The sequence below is a fragment of the Natator depressus genome, chromosome 6, assembly GCF_965152275.1.
Source record: "Natator depressus isolate rNatDep1 chromosome 6, rNatDep2.hap1, whole genome shotgun sequence".
NCBI classification, from domain to species: domain Eukaryota; kingdom Metazoa; phylum Chordata; order Testudines; family Cheloniidae; genus Natator; species Natator depressus.
The window spans coordinates 108,029,365-108,051,041 of NC_134239.1; the positions used below are offsets into that span (position 1 = coordinate 108,029,365).

At 46.0% G+C, this 21,677-nt stretch overlaps 1 protein-coding gene across 1 annotated transcript in view; it reads right to left on the reverse strand.

Moving 5' to 3' along the window:
• DEGS2 (delta 4-desaturase, sphingolipid 2) overlaps positions 1–19,972 on the reverse strand; it is a 31,524-nt gene extending 11,552 nt beyond the window's left edge. Inside the window, exons 1-2 of the mRNA XM_074957167.1 lie at positions 19,863–19,972; positions 1,054–1,796 (exon numbers count right to left, since the gene is read on the reverse strand). Of these exons, the coding sequence (XP_074813268.1) occupies positions 1,054–1,796; positions 19,863–19,944 (825 nt within the window). The 5' untranslated portion in view covers positions 19,945–19,972. The remainder of the gene's footprint in view (positions 1–1,053; positions 1,797–19,862) is intronic.
• Between the last annotated feature and the right edge of the window lie 1,705 nt (positions 19,973–21,677).

Below are 21,677 nucleotides of genomic sequence, written 5' to 3' on the forward strand. Positions count from 1 at the left end.
AGCTATTCACAGGACCTGTTCAAGAACAGCCAAAGAGGATTTTGACACTAAATGTAAATAATCTGAGCCACCTCAGCATCTGGTATGCGGAGTAGGATGTTCCATTGCCAACTTAGTGTGCGCAGCAGACACGTGGCCATCTCAGCTATCCCCATATACAGGAGCAGCGGAAGCTCTGCGGGGGGAGCACGGCATGAGTGCCCAAACCATGGCCCTGCCCTCCTGCACAGTCCCTTCCCCACCCCTGAGGCCCCGCCCCTGCACTGCCCCTTCTCATTTGTAAAAGTGGGGGCAGGCCATGGCCCCCCATTCTGGTGCCCCTGCCCATATATGAAGGGCACCATTTTAGACATAGATGTACCTCCTTCCCATAAAAACCTACTCCTCATCTATTTCCACCATTGCACATATACTGTACACCAGTGGTTCTCAAAGCTGGTCTGCTGCTTGTTCAGGGAAAGCCCCTGGCGGGCCAGACCAGTTTGTTTACCTGCCGCGTCCGTAGGTTCGGCCGATCGCGGCTCCCACTGGCCACAGTTTGCCGCTCCAGGCCAATGGGGGCTGCAGGAAGGGTGGCCAGCATGTCTCTTGGCCCACGCCACTTCCCACAGCCCCCATTGGCCTGGAGCGGCAAACCGCAGCCAGTGGGAGCCGCGATCGGCCGAACCTACGGACGCGGCAGGTAAACAAACTGGTCTGGCCCACCAGGGGCTTTCCCTGAAGAAGAGGCAGACCAGCTTTGGGAACCACTGCTGTACACACCACAATAAGCTGAAGAGGCCGAACTTAGGAAGTTGAAGAGTTGGAACTCTTAGGTAATGTTTTTCCATGCAAAAGAAATCATATTGTTAAACCCCCTTGCACTGTTTGTGTGTAAACCTCCCCCCCCACACTCCCATTTCTGGCTCTAACTTCTATTTTCTCCCACAATGGCCTTTTGGCAGGTTGAAAGATGTGCTTTAGCCTTAGTTAAAAGTGGCTATTGCTATAATACACGCCATTCCAAATTAAACTGCTCTAGCAACTTTTACAAGGATCCACATATATGCTTACCATTGGCAGCTTGCATCCAGGTATGCTAGGGAAATCATGGTGCTCCATGTGGTAGCCTGCATTAAAGGTGATCCAGTTGAGAGGTCCATAATAAGAATAGGTTTCATAGCCTTTTAAGAACATGTAATGTTCTGCTATGAAGTGCCCGGCAATAGGATGCAAACCCATGCAAAGTAACGTGCCTGATATTAAATAAACGACAGGCTTCAGGCCCCATAGGTAGTAGATTATAAAATCAATAGAGAATTGTACCAGCGCATTAAATATTTCCATCTGAGTAACTGTTTTGGGGTTCACATAAAGAGGTCTCAGGCCATAGAAGAGTGGTTGGAGGATGAGCCAAATAAGTTTCCGAAATGGAGTGCAAAAGAACCAGCCTTCGAAGTCAGTTGGAATATCCACATCCAAAGCGTCTCCACCAAGGTATCGATGATGGTCAATGTGGTATTTCTTGAAGGAGGCGGAGTAAGGAAGTCCAATTGGCAGGTTGGCAAACACTGCAAACCATCTATTCCACTTAGCCTGCTTGTTACCAAAGGCAACATTGTGTGAAATATCATGGATTGCTAGCGCCATTGAGTGATTGATGCAGCCCCCAAAAGCATAAGCCCAAAAGAAAATCCATTTCCAAGATAAATCTTTCACCAAGTAGCAGGCTAGAAGCTGTGTCAACACCATTCCAGATACAATCCATTTTAAGTGGGGATCTGGTCCCATTAGAGATTTAATTGTTGGATATTTGGCTGAAAGGGGGGAGAAAACAAAAAACTCATTAAGTATCAGGAAAGTAAGCATGGTCACCACTTGCATTCCTCTCTGATTTCTTCCATTAAGTTTATGCACAGGGGCCTAGTCTTGCTGAAAGTAATGCACAGGTACAGAATTACTCCCATGTGGTGTGCATTAACTCTACTGAAAGAGTAGTTTCAAACACTTACCCTGCACCAAGCCTCTCTTGAGGAAGTGTACAGCCCTGGTGTCTGGTCCCTGGTACCATGTGCACTGGGAAGTGGGATGGGAAATGTGTGGTTGTATCCTAAGAGCCACTAAAGTAAAAACTTAAGGAGCACCTTGTTTCAAGCGAGTCACTCCCCTGGCTACTTAACCTGATCTGATGGTCATTTCTCTGCTCTGGATAACAGCAGATTGATGGTAGACCCACAGAATGGACCCCAAAGTAGACAGGTGTTTTGACACCCACAAACCAGGGGTGCTAACGGGGGCAGAATATTGGACACAAGACAGATCCATAGAGAGTACTTTTGTGCTCTTTTGTACAGGCCCTAATAAGGGGAAAACCAAGCATTTTACTCATTAATCTGACCTTTTAAAAATCACCAATGGTTATATCAGGAACCAGTCCTTGTTTGCACTGACATAAGAGAAACCAATGTTATAATTATCAGGAGAAAAAAAAAAAAAAAAAGATAGATAGGTGGTAGATTTCCATATCTTTGTGTTCATTAGCCTTAGTAAAGTTACATACCAAGGACAGGTATGAATGCCACCCAGAAAAATCCATAATAACCTGATATAGCTCCGATTGCAATATCTTTCCATGGTGCTGTGAAGACAAAGAGCTAAGACATCTATTTATCCCCCAGGCTAGTTCAAGACTGCTGCCTACAGAACATTTACTAATGCTCTGTCCAATCCAATTTGGAGTAGTTATGAGTATATGTAGCTACAGCATTAGAGATCCATTACGAGACATTTGTTATATGGTAGGAACATACTTTACATCTTTTATATCAGAAGTATTTGGCAACATACTCCTTCAGTTGATCAGGGGGTCCTATTTAGCACTTTACTCTTTTGGGTGCATACCTATAAGAAGTTCTATCCCATCATGTTGTGTAAATTGAGGGTTAGCAGCTAAAATAGAATTAGTGTGTAGTCAAAGATACTGATGGTGCTCAGCATTTCCAGTTAATACTAGCTGTTGGAACACTGAAACCCTTGGATGAAGGTGCTCTATAAAGGCAGAGTATGTGTTACTTTAAGTGCCCATAACAGGAGCTGTGGATATTCATGGAGCATCATGCACTTTAACACTGTCACTATTGAAGAAAAATAAAGAAAGAAACCACCGTATGTTTTACATAAGGATCATGAATTCAGATTCTTCCAGAAGGTATTACCCATTCTATACGTTATGATTTATTCTTTACAACAAAAGAATCAGATTAATTTGACTAAATATATTGTGGGGAAATCTTGGAATCTCTACTCATGCTCTTGTTTGGGAGCCGGAGGGTTGATTGGGTGGGATTAGGTCAGACTGACTGAGGATGAAGAGGAGTTAAATTAGTAACTCAGGGTTAGAATTGGTCTCTGCAACCCAGTGGCCAACATCTCACAGTGGCCAATACCATATGCTTCAAGGAAAGGTGCAAGAAATTCTACAGAAGGCAATTATAGAATGAGGTTTTAGATCCTTCTTAGATAGGAAGGAAAAAAAAAAAAAAAAAAAAAAAAAACCACAACTCTGGATGTTTTCCCCCATGCCAATAGTCTGATTTTGAACCATAAGGAGCTTTTTGTTTCAAGATATCATGCAGCAATGAATTCAAAGGTTACTTATGTAAAGATGTATTTCCTTTCATCAGTTTAAATATGTTCCCTTCTGGTTTTGTTGAATGTCCACTTGATTTACAAGAGAAAAAACCACAAGAATGTGCAATTTACTTTTTGTGCCTCATTTCAATATAGCCGCCTATTAGGTCCCTTCTTTAAAGAAATCCTATATCCTTTCCAGTTTTTCCTCACATGGGAGTCTATGTCCTTATCACCCATCTTTGGAGCCTTTCGTTTATGCACTATACATGTTAGTAAGTATAACTCACATGGGGAAAGTTACAGGATCAATTCCTTTATCTGGGAACTGAGGCTGCAAACTGTATTTGTGTTCACACTGGGTGATGGGTGAATTTTTATCATTAGACAAGTAAAATGTCATCTGACCATTACACCACATTTGCTATTTCATGAAGGTGTGGAATGGTGCTGCTGTGGATACTGTAAACATCGGAGGCAATGCAAATAAGTTCTGTGAGACTTTGCAGCAGTGACAGGTGTAACATATACAGGATATGGAAGTTTTGTACTAAAATAAAGATTCAATTAAATAGAAAAGTGAATTTCCATAATCTCAGTAATTCAGTTTTATAATGTGGAGGTTCCCAGAGGCCCCATTGTGCTGGGCACTGTACAAATACATAGGAAGACACACCCAGCCCTGAGAAGCTTGCAACACCACTTTTTTTATTCCTATTACCAAAGTACATATGAGCCCTAGTTACAGACTAGGGCCCCATTGTATTACGTGCAGACATGCTAAACCCCCTATGTTTCTAGGGGGGGAAGAGACATGCAGAAATTGGGCTTGTTTTTGGCTTACTTGGCTTGTGAGTTGCTTGTTGGCTAGTTTTTGGCTTGTAGCTTGTTGCTTTTTTTTTATTGGCTCCTGGCAAGCAGGGGCAAGGGGGGGCAAGCAGAGGCAAGGGTGGGGGAAGAGAGTCAGGGGTGCACAGCGGGTCCACCAGTCCCAGACTGCATACCGCGGGAATCTAGTCACAGACTGTAGGGGTTCTTAGGGATTGGCTTGTTTTGAAATGGGATTAGCTTGATTTTTGGCTTATTGTGAAAGTCGGGGTGCTTGTTTACCATGTGAAAGTTGGCAACTGATCAGGTGCTGTATAAACATACATAATTAAACAACTGCCACATTCTTATTTCAGATGAAGTTAGTAGATTTATTTTAGTATGCATGGGATCATTTCTCAATGCCCAGCCAGCTAGCAGCATTTAAGACACAAGGCCTTCACATAACATCTCATCCTGAAGGATGGCATCATGCAGTCCTTTGGTCAGATTGCCCACTGTAGGCATTAAACCACATACAGTGCCTAACAAAAACACCCACAGGAAAAATGTCTACTCATGTATTAAAAGGAAAGCATCTCCTGAATAGTTACACAATTCAGATGCTTGTCCATTATTTCAAAGCCATTTAGTAGCTTAGAGTATTTTTGCCTACATATTTAAAAGATAATAGAATAGTTGACCCATTGTGCAATATATGATACCTTGCACTAGAATGTAGGCACCAACCACATCTGAAAGCAACATTTTCTGATCAAGCCATACTGATTGTATTGAAAGATACAGTAATAAGTACAGAAAAGAGCTTGCAGTCAATACAAGTACCTTACTATCTGTATAAATTTAGCTTAGGAACAAGATTGTGGTTAATTTCAGGAACACTGTACATGAGAAACCCTGAAGTAAATACTGGCATAATAGTTAATGGCACAGAAAGACTGCCCTTAGGTTAATACTGCCAAACATTTGTTGACTTATTTTCACATACCTTTTAGTCTCCTATGCCATTATTGCACTGCCAGAAAATAATAGAATTGAAAAGAATAGCTGAGATTTCTAGGCTTGCTGTACTGACATACAGTTGGGGGGGAGGGGGGAGGGGAGATAACAAGGCTCTTAAAAAGGCCTCCTGGTTCACGAGAGCAGCACATGCGAAGTGTTCATTACTTTGTTGCTCAGACATATGCAAAACATCATGGCTCATGCTAATGAGGCTCAAATTTAATATAAAGGATAAATTTCATCCCTTAGAATAGTCAATCATAATGGATAATTGCAGTTTAACCATAACTAAAAGACGACATGCAGATGAATGAGATCCACTGACTAAGAAGAGCTATGTCAAAGTGGGTGTTTTATACAAGGTCAACATTTATTTATGAATCAGGCTAAGGTATTCCAAAAGGCATAGGAAGACAAAACTTAAAATGTTTTCACTTGAAAAAGTAACACACATTCAGAGCCTGGGATACTACCATGATAACTTTTCATGGATGCTTAAGTTCTTTGGCCTGTGTGGGCCAACAATAGCTATCAGCCCTTTGCGTGTCCTAAACAGAAACAATGGTTCTTTAAGAAAATCTCATAAGGCTACTTGAATTGCTTGTGCAGCACTAAGGTAGGAAAACTCATTTTAATGGACATTTCAGCCCTTTGTTGTAGCACAGCAACTTCGTAAAGCATCCTTAATGGTAGGTGGTATTCTTAGTACAGACAGAGCAAGAGTAGCTCCAGGGGATGCTGGTCAGAGACTATCTCAATTTGCTTTTTGCTTAAAAAGGGCTCATACAGTGTGAAAGGCTGTGAATAATTCTAGAGGTAACAGATCTTTTAACATCCTGCAGCATTTTTGGCTCAAACATATAAACAGCACTGGACTAGAGTCTGAAACCCTCACTAGAAAAAGTGACTAAACAAACACTGACTACTTGCATTGCACAATGGAAGTAAGGGAAGGTTGCACTGTGTTGGGATGGTGCCACATTGGTGTGGCCATACTAAATGAATGGTGTAAGAACATGGCTTGACATGACTGAACTGCAAAAGAGAATTTTGGGAGCAGTATCCTTCTCTTAGCATCAGGCAGATGCCAGAGGTGAAACTTACTGCCTCCATGCTGTGTTTATGATCAATACTGATCTTTGAGTCAGCAAATATGTCCACTTGAAAGCAAACAACACGTGTAGAACATCTTGAGTGGAGCCTGGGCTGACCAGGGCATCTCGACCCTGTTGAAGGACATCACGCAGGGGGCTGAAGTGAATGATTGATAAGGGAGTGAATGTGTGGTAATTTTCAGTTGGCACCACTCTGCAGTCTCCTCCTAAAGTATTAATTGGGTAAAAATTAGTAGCCACACGCCCACTGGGCATGCTTTTAAGACATGTGACTCCTTTGAGGATGTAGAGTATAAAAATCAAGCAAATTAAATTACTGTTGAGGGATTCCTTAATTAACACTTAAAGCAGCAATGCTGCTAGACAGAGTAGCCAAAACTCTGCTCCGTGGGCTCAAGTAGGACTGAACCAGAGGGGTCTCCAGGCAGCCAAGGCCTTGCCTCAAGGGAATCCGAGACAGACCAGAGGGCTGAGGAGACCAGACCTGGAGAGAAGAAGCTGTCCATAGAATTGGTAACCACTTTCTCTGTTTGCCAAGCAGGAACTGCATGAGGCTAACACAGAGCCTGTTTGTGTATGTTTGTGAAAGAGAGGCTCACTAAGAGGAATGTATAGCTCTTAATGTATTAGTTCTTAATGTCTAACATAGGAGTTATGTGCTTAATGTAACCCTTTACTGCATGTGTAATTTTTTCTCAAATTAAACTGCAGTGTATGCAAGATAATTACTGTGAACCTTTTCCACTGGTATGACAGTAATCTGCTCCACTGGGAGCCATTAAAGATCCATTCAGGGGTAGTAGCCCCCTGGTGCCAACCACTACACTTTTAGAATGGAGACATCTCCTCCCTGCAGAGCTACCTGCCATTTTGTATTCAAAGGTAGCCTCCTCCAGGCACTGTGCTCTTTCATTGACACCTTATTTTTATTTTGTAGGGTTCTCTTATGCAATGAAGGTCACTGATTGAGAGTAGATGGCTGTTCTTTGTGTATGGGAAACAAAACATTTTGTAATTATTTCTTTTAATAATCTAAGTTACTAGCAACAAAATTAAGGACGTTTACCCTAAAAATACCCCTTTAAAAGGTTCAGACTGAGGAGCATTAGTAGGCTACAAGTCATTAACTAGTGGTTGCTCACTGAGGTCACCCCAGTCAAAAACGGTTTTGAAAATACTGTAGCACATTAGAGTCAGTCATCTTGTTACATGAATGTCATATGTGAAACTTGTGCTGTGGAATTAGTCTTCCCATAGCTAAGACCCCTCAGCCAAATAGGTGCAGGGCAGGATTATAGCTATACAAATAGAGATTTCCAATTACAGTTGGAGAAATCTTTTTGACATGGCAAGAAATAAATAGCGGATAAAACCTACTAATATTGGCAGAGGCTACTGCTCTGTGCTCCCTCTCTGCATCAAGAATGGCAGTTGATCTCTTGCTCTGGGCTCCCACTACTGTTGCCTCAGAGATAGGAGCAAGTGGTCCATTCTCACATGCAGAACAAGAGGTGGAGATCCAATCAGGCCTGCAAATGGCAGGACAATAGGGCCATTTCTCCTTGCTGACATGAGAAGCTCACATAGTGGCATAATTATGCCCAGCATGTTAGAGAGAAAGACAGAAGGGATGCTCTATGGCAATAGTAAGGAAAGGGAGCTCTACATAAGTAGGGGTTGGAACTATACTTGTGTTTAGCAGAGAGAGGAAGTTTTATTCCCTCATGCTCCTCTTTACTTTGACTCATGGACTAAGTGACAATAGCAGCAACATGCATGTGCAATGGAAGTAAGGACATTCCTCACCACACCAGGCTTTCAAAGGGCCTTATAAGCAAAGGGGAAAAAACCCAGTGACACCTGGGCCCCCAAGACAGTGCCCTGTTAAACATGAAGTCACTCTGTAGTGACTCCCTGCCAGAACAAATAAGAGGCACCAAAAAGCACAGCATATTTAACCTTACCACGCTGCTGCGCCCTTTAATTGATCTGGTATTTATATGGAAGGAGGATCAAAGTAAATGTATTTTCACTTCATTCTCTCATGAAAAGACTGTTTTTCAGCAGCTCACCAGAACGAGCAAACCCTTTTTTGTGTTTTAATCCCTCCCTTCACCCACAGCCCCCAGCATGCTATCTTGAGGATACTAGCACCACATAATGTATCATGATAAGCCAGAAGGCTTTAGATACAGAAATATTGCACTCACCAACCATTAAACTCCCTTCCCCCACCCCCATTTTGGCCTAAGTGAGGCAATATATCCGCCATAGGTGGCCAAGGATCTCCTAATTTCTCTATTCCCTTGTAGAGCTCTTGGACCAGATGAGGACTGGATAGATTCCGTTCAGAAACCCTCAATACAACTTTTAATTAACCACCAGGTGTGCTGTTGAGTGACAAGAGACACTGCAACCATGGGATGTTTGTGGTGATTTTGTGTTATTCTCAATGTTGGCCCAAAAGCGACAGTTTGATATTGAGAAAGAGCAAAGCCAGTACTACTTCAGGTATTATAATTAGAAAAGTATTTGCTATTAGGAGACCAAGGACCAAAAATGTAGGACACTAGCCTAAATACTCCTGAAAAGTCACTCAAGGAGTCAAAATATACAAAAGCAAGGAACATTTTTACAATCTGAACTTCAGTTAGTCTTAATTTGAGCAAGTCAAGTAAAATAAATATTAGTCTAAATGAGAGGTTGGCTGTGATGTTCCCTAAACATATCTGGGCTTTCAGTTGGGATGGTTTATTTCAGATTAAAAGAATTAGTGAAGACAGAGTGTAAAGTCTCCATGAGTGAAGCATAATATACGAGTGTCAAAAGCAGCCACTTTGAACTCACTCATCACAGGGTGTGCTTTTTAGGTACAGTAAGGTGCCCAATGTACTGCAGGATACATAGTAAAAACAGCCTTAGGCCACATACCGATGCAGCTGTGCTGCTGTAAAATCTCCCGTGTAGCCACTCTATGCTGACAGGAGAGAGAGCTCTTCCATCAACATAATTAAACCACCCCCATTAAGTGTCTGTAGCTATGTCAGCGGGAGACAGTCTCCTGCTGACATAATGCTGTCCACAGTGGCACTTCTCGGGGTGTAACTTGCCACTCAAGGTATTTTTTTTCCTCCACACTTTTGAACAACGTAAGTTACACCAACAAAATTGCTAGTGTAGACACAGCAGCCAAATAGCCTCTATGCCAATGATTCAACCATAAAGTCAGACACCAGAAAGCAATGGTGATTTCTTGCACTTGCTCGCTAAGGCTAAGTCAACAAAACGTATGTTGCTCATTCACACTCAAGTTACACAAACAGAAGAACTTGTGTGCACAATGCTATGTCAGCGGGAGAGGTTCTCCTGTTGACAGCGTATGCTGCTCACAGAAGTGGTTTTTTTATGTCAACAGAAGAGCTCAACCCGGTTGGCATACAGCATCTTCACCAGCTGTACTAGAACTGCGCCACTGCAGTGCTGCACATATAGGCATAAGTCTCTTTCACAAAAAAGACTTATAGTAAGAGCAAAAGAATGGCCATATTGGCTCAGACCAATGGTCCATCTAGCCCAACATCCTGTCTTCCAACAGTGACCAATGCCAGATGCTTCAAAGGGAATGGACAGAACAGGGCAATCAAGTGATCCAGTCCCAGCATCTGGCAGTCAGAGGCTTAGGGACACCCATAGCATGGGGTTGCATCCCTGACCATCTTGGCTAATAACCACTGATGGACCTATCCTCCATGAACTTCTAATATTAAAAAAAAACCACAATTATAGTTTTGGCCCTCACAACATCCCCTGGCAAAGGGATCCACTGGTCGACTGTGCATCAATTACACTGGTTTCCTTAACAGGAAACAAAATGAATTTGTCCTCCTAGAGACCTCGTAATTAGATTTAGAGTTAAAAGGTAAATCACTTTCAGCTATAACATTCAAAGCCAGCCACTGGCAAGGTTAACTGATTCAGTCTATCTCAGCTGTATTTAAGCACCTCTGTTCTTTTAAAGTAAGTTCTGTGAAGCAAAACACCATTCTCCAGTAAAGTTTATTAGAATGGTTTTATAAACTAGACTTGATCATGCATGCAAGTGAGGTCTCATTCTATCTAGGCCTTAATATTCTGCTCATTGTGCTATCTGGATGCCTTTATCTAACTGAAACTAACATTCATTGTGTTTGAGTTATTGATTTTTAAATGATGTTCTCTATCTTACAATTAAGAATTGGCACCACCCACTGTGGGTGAAAACAGTCTGGGCCAGATAGTGACAAACACAGCACATCCTGGAGTCAGGATGGGTTTCAATCTCATTATACCTGGTTGCAAACATAGGACATCTCCTGGACTGCACCATACCTTCTAGCCCATATCTCATCAGGGAGAGTAGAATATTGACCTGTATGAAGCCCTGCATGACCACTGGCTGATTGTGTCCTGTCTCTTCTCTACAAATTATCTGTCTTATGCTATAGAGTATAAAGGTAAAATATGAACTAGGAAGCAAGTAGAAGGAGTCAGCAAGGGCTTCCACTACCCTTAACACTACATGGCAGGGGGAAGATGTGAAGATATTTCTAGTCTGTATGGGATACAGCACCAGGCACGTTGTCAGCTCTCAAATAATGGGATAGCCATAAGGAGGAGAGGGAAAGTGAGAAAGACAATAGGAAGGAGGAGAATAATGGGTAGAAACAGAACCTCAGGAGGCTGAGGGGAAAAGAAAAAGAAAAGGAGACATTACAAAAAAAAGGGAAAAATGAATAAGATGAAGAAAAATTGGAGAATAAGAGCAGTTAAATTCAAACAGAGGGCAAAAATGAAAGCAAGAGATGGGGGAGAGGGGAAGAAGGGGCACAAACAGGCTAAGGGAGCAAGTCCAGTTCCTCCTTTGCCCCTGTTCAGGTATGAAGAGTTACACCATGGGATGGTCAGCAGTTCCAGACCTGTTGAACTGTGCTGCTGTGACATAAGAGAGTGAAAGTCTATCCCTCAGGTAGACAGAACCTATATTGTATAATCAAAATCTTGAAACTCACTTTCTGAGCAATGGGCAGTTAGTACCAATTGTGGAGGGTGAACATTACTGGCTCACAAGATGAGATGGTCAGAAAATAGTGAACATGTTTTGAAGTCTGAATTTTTTGATTTTTCTAGTCACCATCGCCCAAACATCCTTTTTCAGTGACAAAATGGGAAAAAAAAAAAAAAAAAAAAAAAAAGAGAGAAATGGAAATGGGGGTGGGGGAGAAAGAGCAGACTAAAACAACTTTCATTTCTTTGAATTTTGTTGAAAAATTGGAACATTTAAAGACCACTAACTTTTTCTGTTAAAGTTCTCTTTCAGGAGCGAAAACATTTCATCAGAAAAGTTTCAAATGAAAAAATTCAGCTAGTTCTAGTCCCAGGTAATGGCCCACTGTGATGCAGGGTGCCACATAGCAAAGGATTCACATTGTTCTTTACAAGCAACTCCTATCTGAGACCTGACAAACACATACATCTAACACTTTGCTTCCTTGGTGTTTATCCATAAAGGATAGCATATGAAGTCTCTACTGAAAGCTTGCAACTTATCAATACTCATTGTGAGATGTGTGCACAAGGAATAATGTAACTACGTTCAAAATTATGATCTTGGAGTGAAAAAATGAGTCACTAGGGAATCATGTGTCACAGTAATAGGCCATTCAAGCAGGAGGAAGTTGTCATCCCTCCTGGGCTAACCAGTTACATAGTGTATTGCTCAATTGTCCACCTTTGCACCAATCCACGAAAAAAAAAAAATCAATGAAAAAAACCAAAGAAACTATAAGAATCAAAACCACTGGCGACAAGGAATATGATAGTGAGAGGATGGCCCTGTCTGTGGATAAAGACAAAAGTTGGATTCAGTATTCCACAGAGTGTAGAAAGACATTGTGCATCCATTCATTGAGGAGGTACCTTGATGAATGAGAGTGCTTCATGAAAGATTGTGTCCTGGCTCCTTGGGGCCAAGAAATACTGCAAAAGACTAAACTTTGGTAGTGGGAATCTACACTATTAGATATTAATATTACTTTCCCTATGTGTTCGCATTTTGTTTTTATGTAACCATTTGTTTCCATCACTCACATTTGTGTCCGTTTCAATCTCAATTTTCTAAGTCATTTTGTTTTACTATACTCAAACAGAGGTGAAGTGATCAGAGGTAAAACTGCTAAACTATGGTGCACTGTTCCGTTGGGAACCAAGAATTCGGGATATCTGTGGGTATCCAGTGATTTGGGGATGGATATCACAAGGGAACACTTTGAAGTGACTCAGAGGCAAGGGTGCATCTATTGTCAATAGGTAGGGCTGGTATAGCCCAGAGGAGAGTGCTTGAGTGGCCAACAGGCTGCTTGCGACAAGGAGCTAGCGCAGAAAAGACTCCCTTATGCTAAAGGCAGGCGGCAATAAGGTGACTCACAGCCCTAGTTGCTCCAAGAAGTGTCACACTCATGAAGAAAAGAAAACCCATCAGAACACACACATTTTTTCTATTTATTAAGCTGTTCCCCAGAAGGATGAATAAAGCACTGGACAAGGACTCCAGAGACTGGGGATCAACTCCCACCTTTGGCCTAGCCATTTTGCTGGCCAGGATAGAAATAGTTTTTGCTCGCCTTCCCGCAGCTTTCCACATCTCCCCCTCTGCCCCACAGGCTACGCCAGTGGTGGGGAACCTTTTTCCCCCTATCAGGGGCCACTGACCCACAGAAAACAAAAAAAATAATCAGTCATGGGTCTCACAGCCCCACAGGGGGGTGTGGAGGCTCGGGGCTTCCCCTAGGCTCTGGGGCAGTGCCAGAAATGAGGGATTCAGGGTGCAGGAGGGGACTCAGGCCTGGAGGTTGGGGTGTGGGATGGGGTGAGGGCTCCAGCTGGGGGTGAGGGCTCTGGGGCAGGGCTAGGTATGAGGGGCTTGGGGTGCCGGAGGCAGCTCAGGGTTGGGGCAGGGGGTTGGTGTGCGGGAGGAGGTTCGGGACAGGGCTCAGGGATGGGGGTGCAGGGTCTGGGAGGGAGTTTGGTGCAGGAGGGGGTTCTGACCTGGGGTAGGGGGTTCAGGGTGCAGGCTCTGGCCAGGCAGTGCTTACCTCACACGACTCCCAGTCAGCAGCGCAGCATGGCTAAGGCAGGCTCTCTGCCTGCCCTGGCTCAGTGGGGCTCCCAGAAGCGGCTGCCATGTCTGGCCCCTAGGTGAAGGGGCCAGGGGGCTCTGCGCCATGTGCACTGACTGTGCCCACAGGCATCACCACCACAGCTCCCATTGGCCATGGTTTCCGGCCAATGGGAGCTGCAGGGGCAGCACTGGGGGCAGGGACAGCACATGGAACTTCCCCGATTGCCCCTGCGCCTAGGGGCTGCAAGGACATGTCGGTTGCTTCCAGGAGCTGACCAGACTTTTAACAGCCTGGTAACCGCAGCTTTCCCCCACAGCAGGGAGAGTCAGTGCTTGTGGCTCCAGCCCTGCAGGGGGGCACCAAGGCTCAGGGCTTCTGACCCATGGCGTGGAGACTTGCTGCAGGCCAGATCTGGTCCATGGGCCATAGTTTCCCCACCCCTGGCGTAAGTAAAGAAAACCACAGCTAGCCAATCAGAATGGAGCCCCCCAAAAGCCAGCCATTTGGAGCAGAGCAAACTAAATAAATACATACATACAAGCTAAATGGCACAGCAACTTGGCACCCCCTCGAAGCTGGCATTCAGAGCAACTGCTCTGCTTGTCCAACCCTAGAACTGGCCCTGACCACAAGCTTCCTGTGTTACAGTAACAACTGGTTCAAGGTAGTGCCTAGATGTGCTCCCCCTCCCAAGATCAGGGTCCCACTGAGCTAAGCACTGTACAAACATATAAAGAGTCCCTGCCCTGAACCGCTTACTAACTAGCCAGGACAGATGAAAGGTGGAAGAGAGAAGCATTATCCTGTTTTAAAGATAGGGCACTAAGACACAGCAGGATTAACTGAATTGTCTGAAGTCCTACAGGAGGGCTGGCTGGGCCAGGGGTTCTGGGTTCAGTTCCAGAATCCCACTCTACTGTCTTAACCACAAGACATATCTGCCTCTTTTACAAGTCATTTAAGAGCTGTGCCCCATTTCACAGGAAGAGATAATATCTCCCTACCTTATGGGGTGTTGTGAAGACAATAGCACGAGTACTTAGATTAGCAACACCACAGCTGTATTCTATACAAGTGCAGCTGATGAGCAGTGCTGGATTTACAGTAGTTCCAGTGGCTCCAAGGAACCGGGCCCATGCTCAGAAGGGTCCCTGGCCTGCTCCACTTGCGCTGCAGCCCAAGACCCTGCTCCCCCCCCCCAGTTGCTCCTCTCGGCCTGCCGGCCGGCCGGCCAAGACCTCCTCTCCACCCCCTGGCCCCAACCACCGACTCCTCTCTGCCCCCTGGCTGGACCCCAGAGCAATTCTGGCTCTGGGCAGTTTCTGCTTCCTACCACCTGTGGGGCCCTGTCTCCCCGGAGCTGAGCTGCCTCGGACAGGTGCAGAAGTCTGGTCTGTCTCAGCCAGGTGGTTGAGGGAGACAGTGTGGGGGCTTGGCTGGGCCCCTCCAGGCAAGTCAGTCCTGAGGGAGCCCTGCTGGGGCAGGCCCTGGCCTGGCTGATGGTACCACTCCTGAGGGGCCGGAGTGATTCCCTACCCCGGGACCAGCCATGGCTGCACTGCTGGCTCAGCCCAGCAGAAACAGTCGCCTCCCAGCAGGGCCTGTGAGTGCAGCCGGGAGGCAGGATAGGTGAGAGGGGGTCTCTGGGGGGGTCTTGGAGGGGTGCTGGGCTGAGGGGGCAGGGAAGATCTGTGTTTGTTGGGGTACTAGGGAGTGGGGGTTCTGTGTGGTGTGCTGGGCAGTTGTGGTGGGGCTGGGGGTGTTCAGGGAGCTGTGCATTTGTGGGGGGATCTAGAGGGGGCGCTGGACACAGTGGGTGCTCTGGCCGTAGGGAGTCAGGGAGGTGTTGGGCAGGGGGGGAGGGGCTGTGTGGTGTAGCATGGACCCACCCCTGGAGGAAAGGGGCATGATGGCACCGCAGGGCCAGGCAGGCCACTGTGCATCTGGCAACTGCTGGTTTGTAAATAGTGCCCTCCCACTGAGCTGGGCAGAGCAGGGCTGCCCCTGCCCTGCCACACCCCATTGCCTCTGGCTGGCCCCTCACTCTGGGGACTGACCTCCCCACACCATGCTCCATCTACCTCCGGGGGGCCCACAAATGGTTAATCCGGCCCTGCTGATGAGTGTTTTTCAGAGGTAGCCCCCATAACAAACACATTTCTGTACTGCAGCCTGGAAGTGGACATCATAGTGTACAAATGAGAAGTATATGCTGTGACACACGACTGGAAAGCGTAGTGATTTTTGTGGCTTGGGCTCAAGCCCTGAAAAAACACACCAGAACACACTTTCTTATCAGTATACTCAATAGATTTATCTTATTTAGGAATCCCAGTCAATATACTCAATGCCTGTTTGATAAATAGAATGGCCAGGCTCTTTCCTTATTCACATAAGGATTTAACTCTAAAAAACACACTGTTCTAAGATTACAGGTGTCTGGCTCAGAGACTGGGGGGGCACGCAGGAGGAGAAGAAGAGGGGCTGTCTTGGGTGGGTGAGGTTATGTGCAGGAGGTCAAACTAGATCAGAGGTTCTCACAAGGAAAATTTTGGTGGTCTCAGAGTGCAGCCACCAACTCTTGCTGGTGACCACTGACAATTTTTCCTAAAACACTTAATTAACTTTAGGAAAAACAAATAAATGTGCATATATAAAGGTCCAAATCATTGTAATTTATGTAGAGTTTTTTTGCAGACAAAATAATCAATAGTTGTCTCTATTCTTTACTGGACCTAAACAGAATAGAAACACAAATAAGGTGCTTTGCATGTTTTGCTTTTTTTAAAAAAACTTGCTAGCTAGTAAGTCTGTTACTGTGAAAAGCAATTTGTTAATATTACTTTTCACAGCAGACTTACTCAGCCCCAGCAAGCTGGGGGGGAAATTAAGTTCTGGATGGGGAGGTGTGTGTGGGGGGGAGGCAGTGGCAATTGAGGGTGCAGATAGAGGGCTGGAGGAGGCAGCAGAGGCCAGGACCATGGTGGTGGGTTAACCTGGGGCCAGAACATGAAACCCTGTGGTTGGGGGAAGGAGCCCACCTCCACATGGATGAAGACCAAGTCCCACTGCCCCCAGACAGGTAGTGAACTCCCACTGATCACCAGCTCCTACAGTGTTTGTGGCTCCAGAAGGGGACAGGGACCAACCCCTGCTGGTAGGTCTGGGGCAGGGGCCGCTGCTTTGCCCCACTCGTCACCACCCATGAGGCTGTGGCTGCATGAAAAGCCCCCGGTGGCTGCATTTGGTACGCTACCAATATTCCCAGCTACCTTCGAGACACCACTGACTTCCTGAGGAAACTACAATCCATCGGTGATCTTCCTGATAACACCATCCTGGCCACTATGGATGTAGAAGCCCTCTACACCAACATTCCACACAAAGATGGACTACAAGCTGTCACGAACACTATCCCCAACAATGTCACGGCTAACCTGGTGGCTGAACTTTGTGACTTTGTCCTCACCCATAACTATTTCACATTTGGGACAATGTATACCTTCAAATCAGCGGCACTGCTATGGGTACCTGCATGGCCCCACAGTATGCCAACATTTTTATGGCTGACTTAGAACAACGCTTCCTCAGCTCTCATCCCCTAACGCCCCTACTCTACTTGCGCTATATTGATGACATCTTCATCATCTGGACCCATGGAAAAAAAAGCCCTCGAGGAATTCCACCATGATTTCAACAATTTCCATCCCACCATCAACCTCAGCCTGGTCCAGTCCACACAAGAGATCCACTTCCTGAACACTACAGTGCTAATAAACAATAGTCACATAAACACCACCCTATACCGGAAACCTACTGACTGCTATTCCTACCTACATGCCTCCAGCTTTCACCCTGACCACACCACATGATCCATTGTCTACAGCCAAGCTCTGCGATACAACCGCATTTGCTCCAACCCCCAGACAGAGACAAACACCTACAAGATCTCTATCAAGCATTCTTAGAGCTACAATACCCATCTGCGGAAGAGAAGAAACAGATTGATAGAGCCAGAAGAGTTCCCAGAAGTCACCTACTACAGGACAGGCCTAACAAAGAAAATAACAGAACGCCACTAGCCGTCACCTTCAGCCCTCAACTAAAACCCCTCCAACGCATTATCAAGGATCTACAACCTATCCTGAAGGATGACCCAACACTCTCACAAATCTTGGGAGACAGGCCAGTCCTTGCCTACAGACAGCCCCCCAACCGGAAGCGAATACTCACCAGCAACCACATACCACACAACAGAACCACTAACCCAGGAACCTATCCTTGCAACAAAGCCCGTTGCCAACTGTGCCCACATATCTATTCAGGGGACACCATCACAGGGCCTAATAACATCAGCCACACTATCAGAGGCTCATTCACCTGCGCATCTACTAATGTGATATATGCCATCATGTGCCAGCAATGCCCCTCTGCCATGTACATTGGTCAGACTGGACAGTCTCTACGTAAAAGAATAAATGGACACAAATCAGATGTCAAGAATTATAACATTCATAAACCAGTTGGAGAACACTTCAATCTCTCTGGTCACGTGATTACAGACATGAAAGTTGCGATATTACAACAGAAAAACTTCAAAACCAGACTCCAGCGAGAGACTGCTGAATTGGAATTCATTTGCAAATTGGATACAATTAACTTAGCCATTCCCAGTCTCTATTCAAGCCTAAGTCATTATGCAAGGTAACCTAACCCCCCCCCCCCCCCCCCCCGTTCCTCAGACGTTCTTGTTAAACCCTGGATTTGTGCTGGAAATGGCCCACCTTGATTATCATACACATTGTAAGGAGAGTGATCACTTTAGATAAGCTATTAACAGGAGAGTGGGGTGGGGGGAGAGAAAACCTTTTGTAGTGATAAACACCCATTTTTTCATGGTTTGTGTGTATAAAAACATTTTCTGTATTTTCCACAGTATGCATCCGATTCGTGAGCTACAGCTCATTTAAAGCTTATGCTCAAATAAATTGGTTAGTCTAAGGTGCCACAAGTACTTTTTTTTTTTTTTTAAATGATCATGATGGTTCCTTCTGACCTTAAAGTTTAGGAGTCTACTTTTGAGGAAGTGTCTCAAGGACCTCATTTTACTAAAGATTTAACTAGATTTGAATGTTTTTGAAGTACTATATTTCTGGTGATCCAATCCCTGGTTATTATAAATCTTTACAGCTTTAACCCATGCCAAAGCATGTTGCGAGTCACTGAAATGGGATTTTTTTTTTCTGGCTAGGGCATGGGTCCTACGAATTGCTGACCTCTTTGCCCCAACCTGTCAAACTGTGGCCTGCCAGGCCATTCTTACACACCCTTAGAAAAATTGTACCCTGCTCTGCCCTGGAGTAAGCAGGGTGCACCTGATCCATGTCTGATCACCACTTGATCTCTGATCTCTCCTGGCACTTGAGATTTGGGTTACAATTCAGTGCAACCCCCAGTAATGGCTCATTGGCCTGCTGTTCCAAGCTGCTGCTGCTATTCTCTCCAAAAGGGAAGGCTGCTCAGTTCCAGTCTAAACTAACTTAGCTATGGGGAAAACCTGCTAGATCAATAAGCCAGTGCCTCCTTTGTAAGTAGGACAGAAGGCTCCCGTAATAAGAGTTTGCAAGCTGGAGTAGGAATTCTCCTGCAGAACATGCCACAGCTAACCAATTTAACCTTGCAGGCCCTAGGCCAGAGCAGTTTGCTGCGGACTTCCCTATCCTGAATGAGTCTCCCAGGGTTTGTGGGGGGGGGGGGGAAGGGGACAGAGAGGGAGAACAAACAGGTCAAGGGCAGATTGTCACCCACAGGGCTTCAGAGCCACAGAGGAAGACAAAGTAACTCCCACGATAGCAGCGTCCCCCCGAAGGGGCAGGGCAGGGTCGCCCTCTAGGCGCTGCGGCGGCTCCCCGGCACGGGGGACGCGCTGTCTGCGGGAATGGGCGAGCGCCGGGACCCCGGAGGCAAAGCGGAGGGATGCGGCTCAGCCCCGAGAGCGCGGGGAGTGCCAGGCGCGGGATTACAACGGGCAAAGGGCAAGGGCAGAGCCGCTCATCGCCGTCTCGCCACGGCGGCAGGGAAAGCAGGTGCCTGCCCGCGCCCTCCCCGCGACGGCTGCCAGCAGCCGCTCCCCCCCGCTGCCCGCGCCTACCTAGGATCTCCCACCGCCGCTGCGTGTGGGGCTGCTCCGTGTAAACCCACTCGAAGTCCCCGCGGGTGACCCTGTTGCCCATGATCGCCCTGCCAGTGCTCCCAGCTCCGCACCCCACCCCTACAGCCGGCCCCGGGCTTTATACCGCCTGGGCTCACCTGAGGGGCGGGCGCAGGCTCGGCCCGGCCCCCGCCTCCCCGCCCAGCCCGGTTCCGGGACTGGCTGCTCCTTTCTCCGGTCAGCGCTTCCTCCCACCCCGGCCCCAGCCCTGCCCCGCGGCTCAGAGGGGAGGCCGGGTTGGGGGAGACACAGGGGTGAAATGTGGGTGAGACTGGGTTACCCTGGGCCGAGCTGCACCCGAATGGGATGGGTCAGGAAGCCTGGTGAGGGTGAGACTGGGTTACCCTGGGGTGGGATGAGCTAGGATGGGTCAGGAAGCCAGGTGAGGGTAAGACTGGGTTACCCTGGGGTGGGATGGGTCAGGAAGCCTGGTGAGGGTGAGACTGGGTTACCCTGGGGTGGGATGAAGTGGAAGGGGTGGGGTGGCAAGAGTGAGACTGCAATGGGCTATGCTGGGTTACAGTGGGCTGTGGGAGGTGGGCTGTTTTAGAACTGATGGCCTGTGATGGGATGGGTTACTGGAGGGTGGGTTGGGTTGGGTTGGGAAAGAATGGGATGGCTCCTGTTAGAATAGGTTACACATGGCTGGGTTGGGATGTTGGATCATATTAAAGAAATTCTGTAGTAAAATCACAAATGAGTTTGATTCCCCATACTTTAAATTTTAAAGTTTTAAGTTTTAAATTCCAGGGTATTACTAATTAAGAGGTCTCTTGATTTTTGGTACTGTTTCTCTATGTGTGAAACTTGCAAGCTGCTAATTGTGTTAGTATCTTCTAAGACAGAGTCTGTTCTCAAAGCAATTCTTTGTAACAACTACTCACACAGAGAGAGACTCAAAGCAATACTCTGTAACAACAGAAACAGCACCCAGAGACTCCCTGCCCTTTTGTTGTATTCATCTCACTTTGTTAACAATTGTAATAAAAATAGAGATAGAGGATGTATGTGGATGTATGCTTGGTGTGGATAATAACTGAATAATCAGGGAGGTGCCAGCCTAAGAATCCAGTGTCCATCGGCTGAAGAAGGCGTCAAGTGGAAATAACCAGAGGACCCCCGGAGGGCAGACTGGAATCCACCCAACAGCCTCAAGAATGGGAGAACCAAAGAACAAGATAACACCTGGCAGCACGAAGTCGTCAGGAATGTGCCATCTGCTGATTGATTCAGCAACAGCGTGATGAAGCAATTCCCATAGACTGGCATAGGAAGAAATTCCTATAAAAATGGACTCTAGAAAGTGAGAACTTTGGGGTCTGATTCTGCAAACCAACTTCCAGTAGCAACGGATGAGCATCTGACAAGGCCCTGCTCCCTCCTCATGTCCAGGCCACCTGGCCAGTGACTTGGCATGAGCAACTCTAAGGCTGGTAAGTATGATAACAACCTTGCAGAACCTGTGTGTGTGTGTTTGTATGAATGAATGTGTGAATAAATATGAAACTGAATGGAATGTTATAGCTATAACTAACTGCCTACTATGATTCTTTCTGTATTCACAATAAATGTGGCATTTTGCCTTTTCCCCTTTAATAAGATCCTGCTGGTTTTTATTTTATTGGTATAACAGGGATAGAGAGGGCTGGAATCGGCTGGGTTGGGTTGGATGAGTTTTTGAAAATAGGTTGGGTTACAAGGGGTTGGAATGGACTGCGATAGTGTGTGTTAGAATGGCTTACACGTGCATGGGTT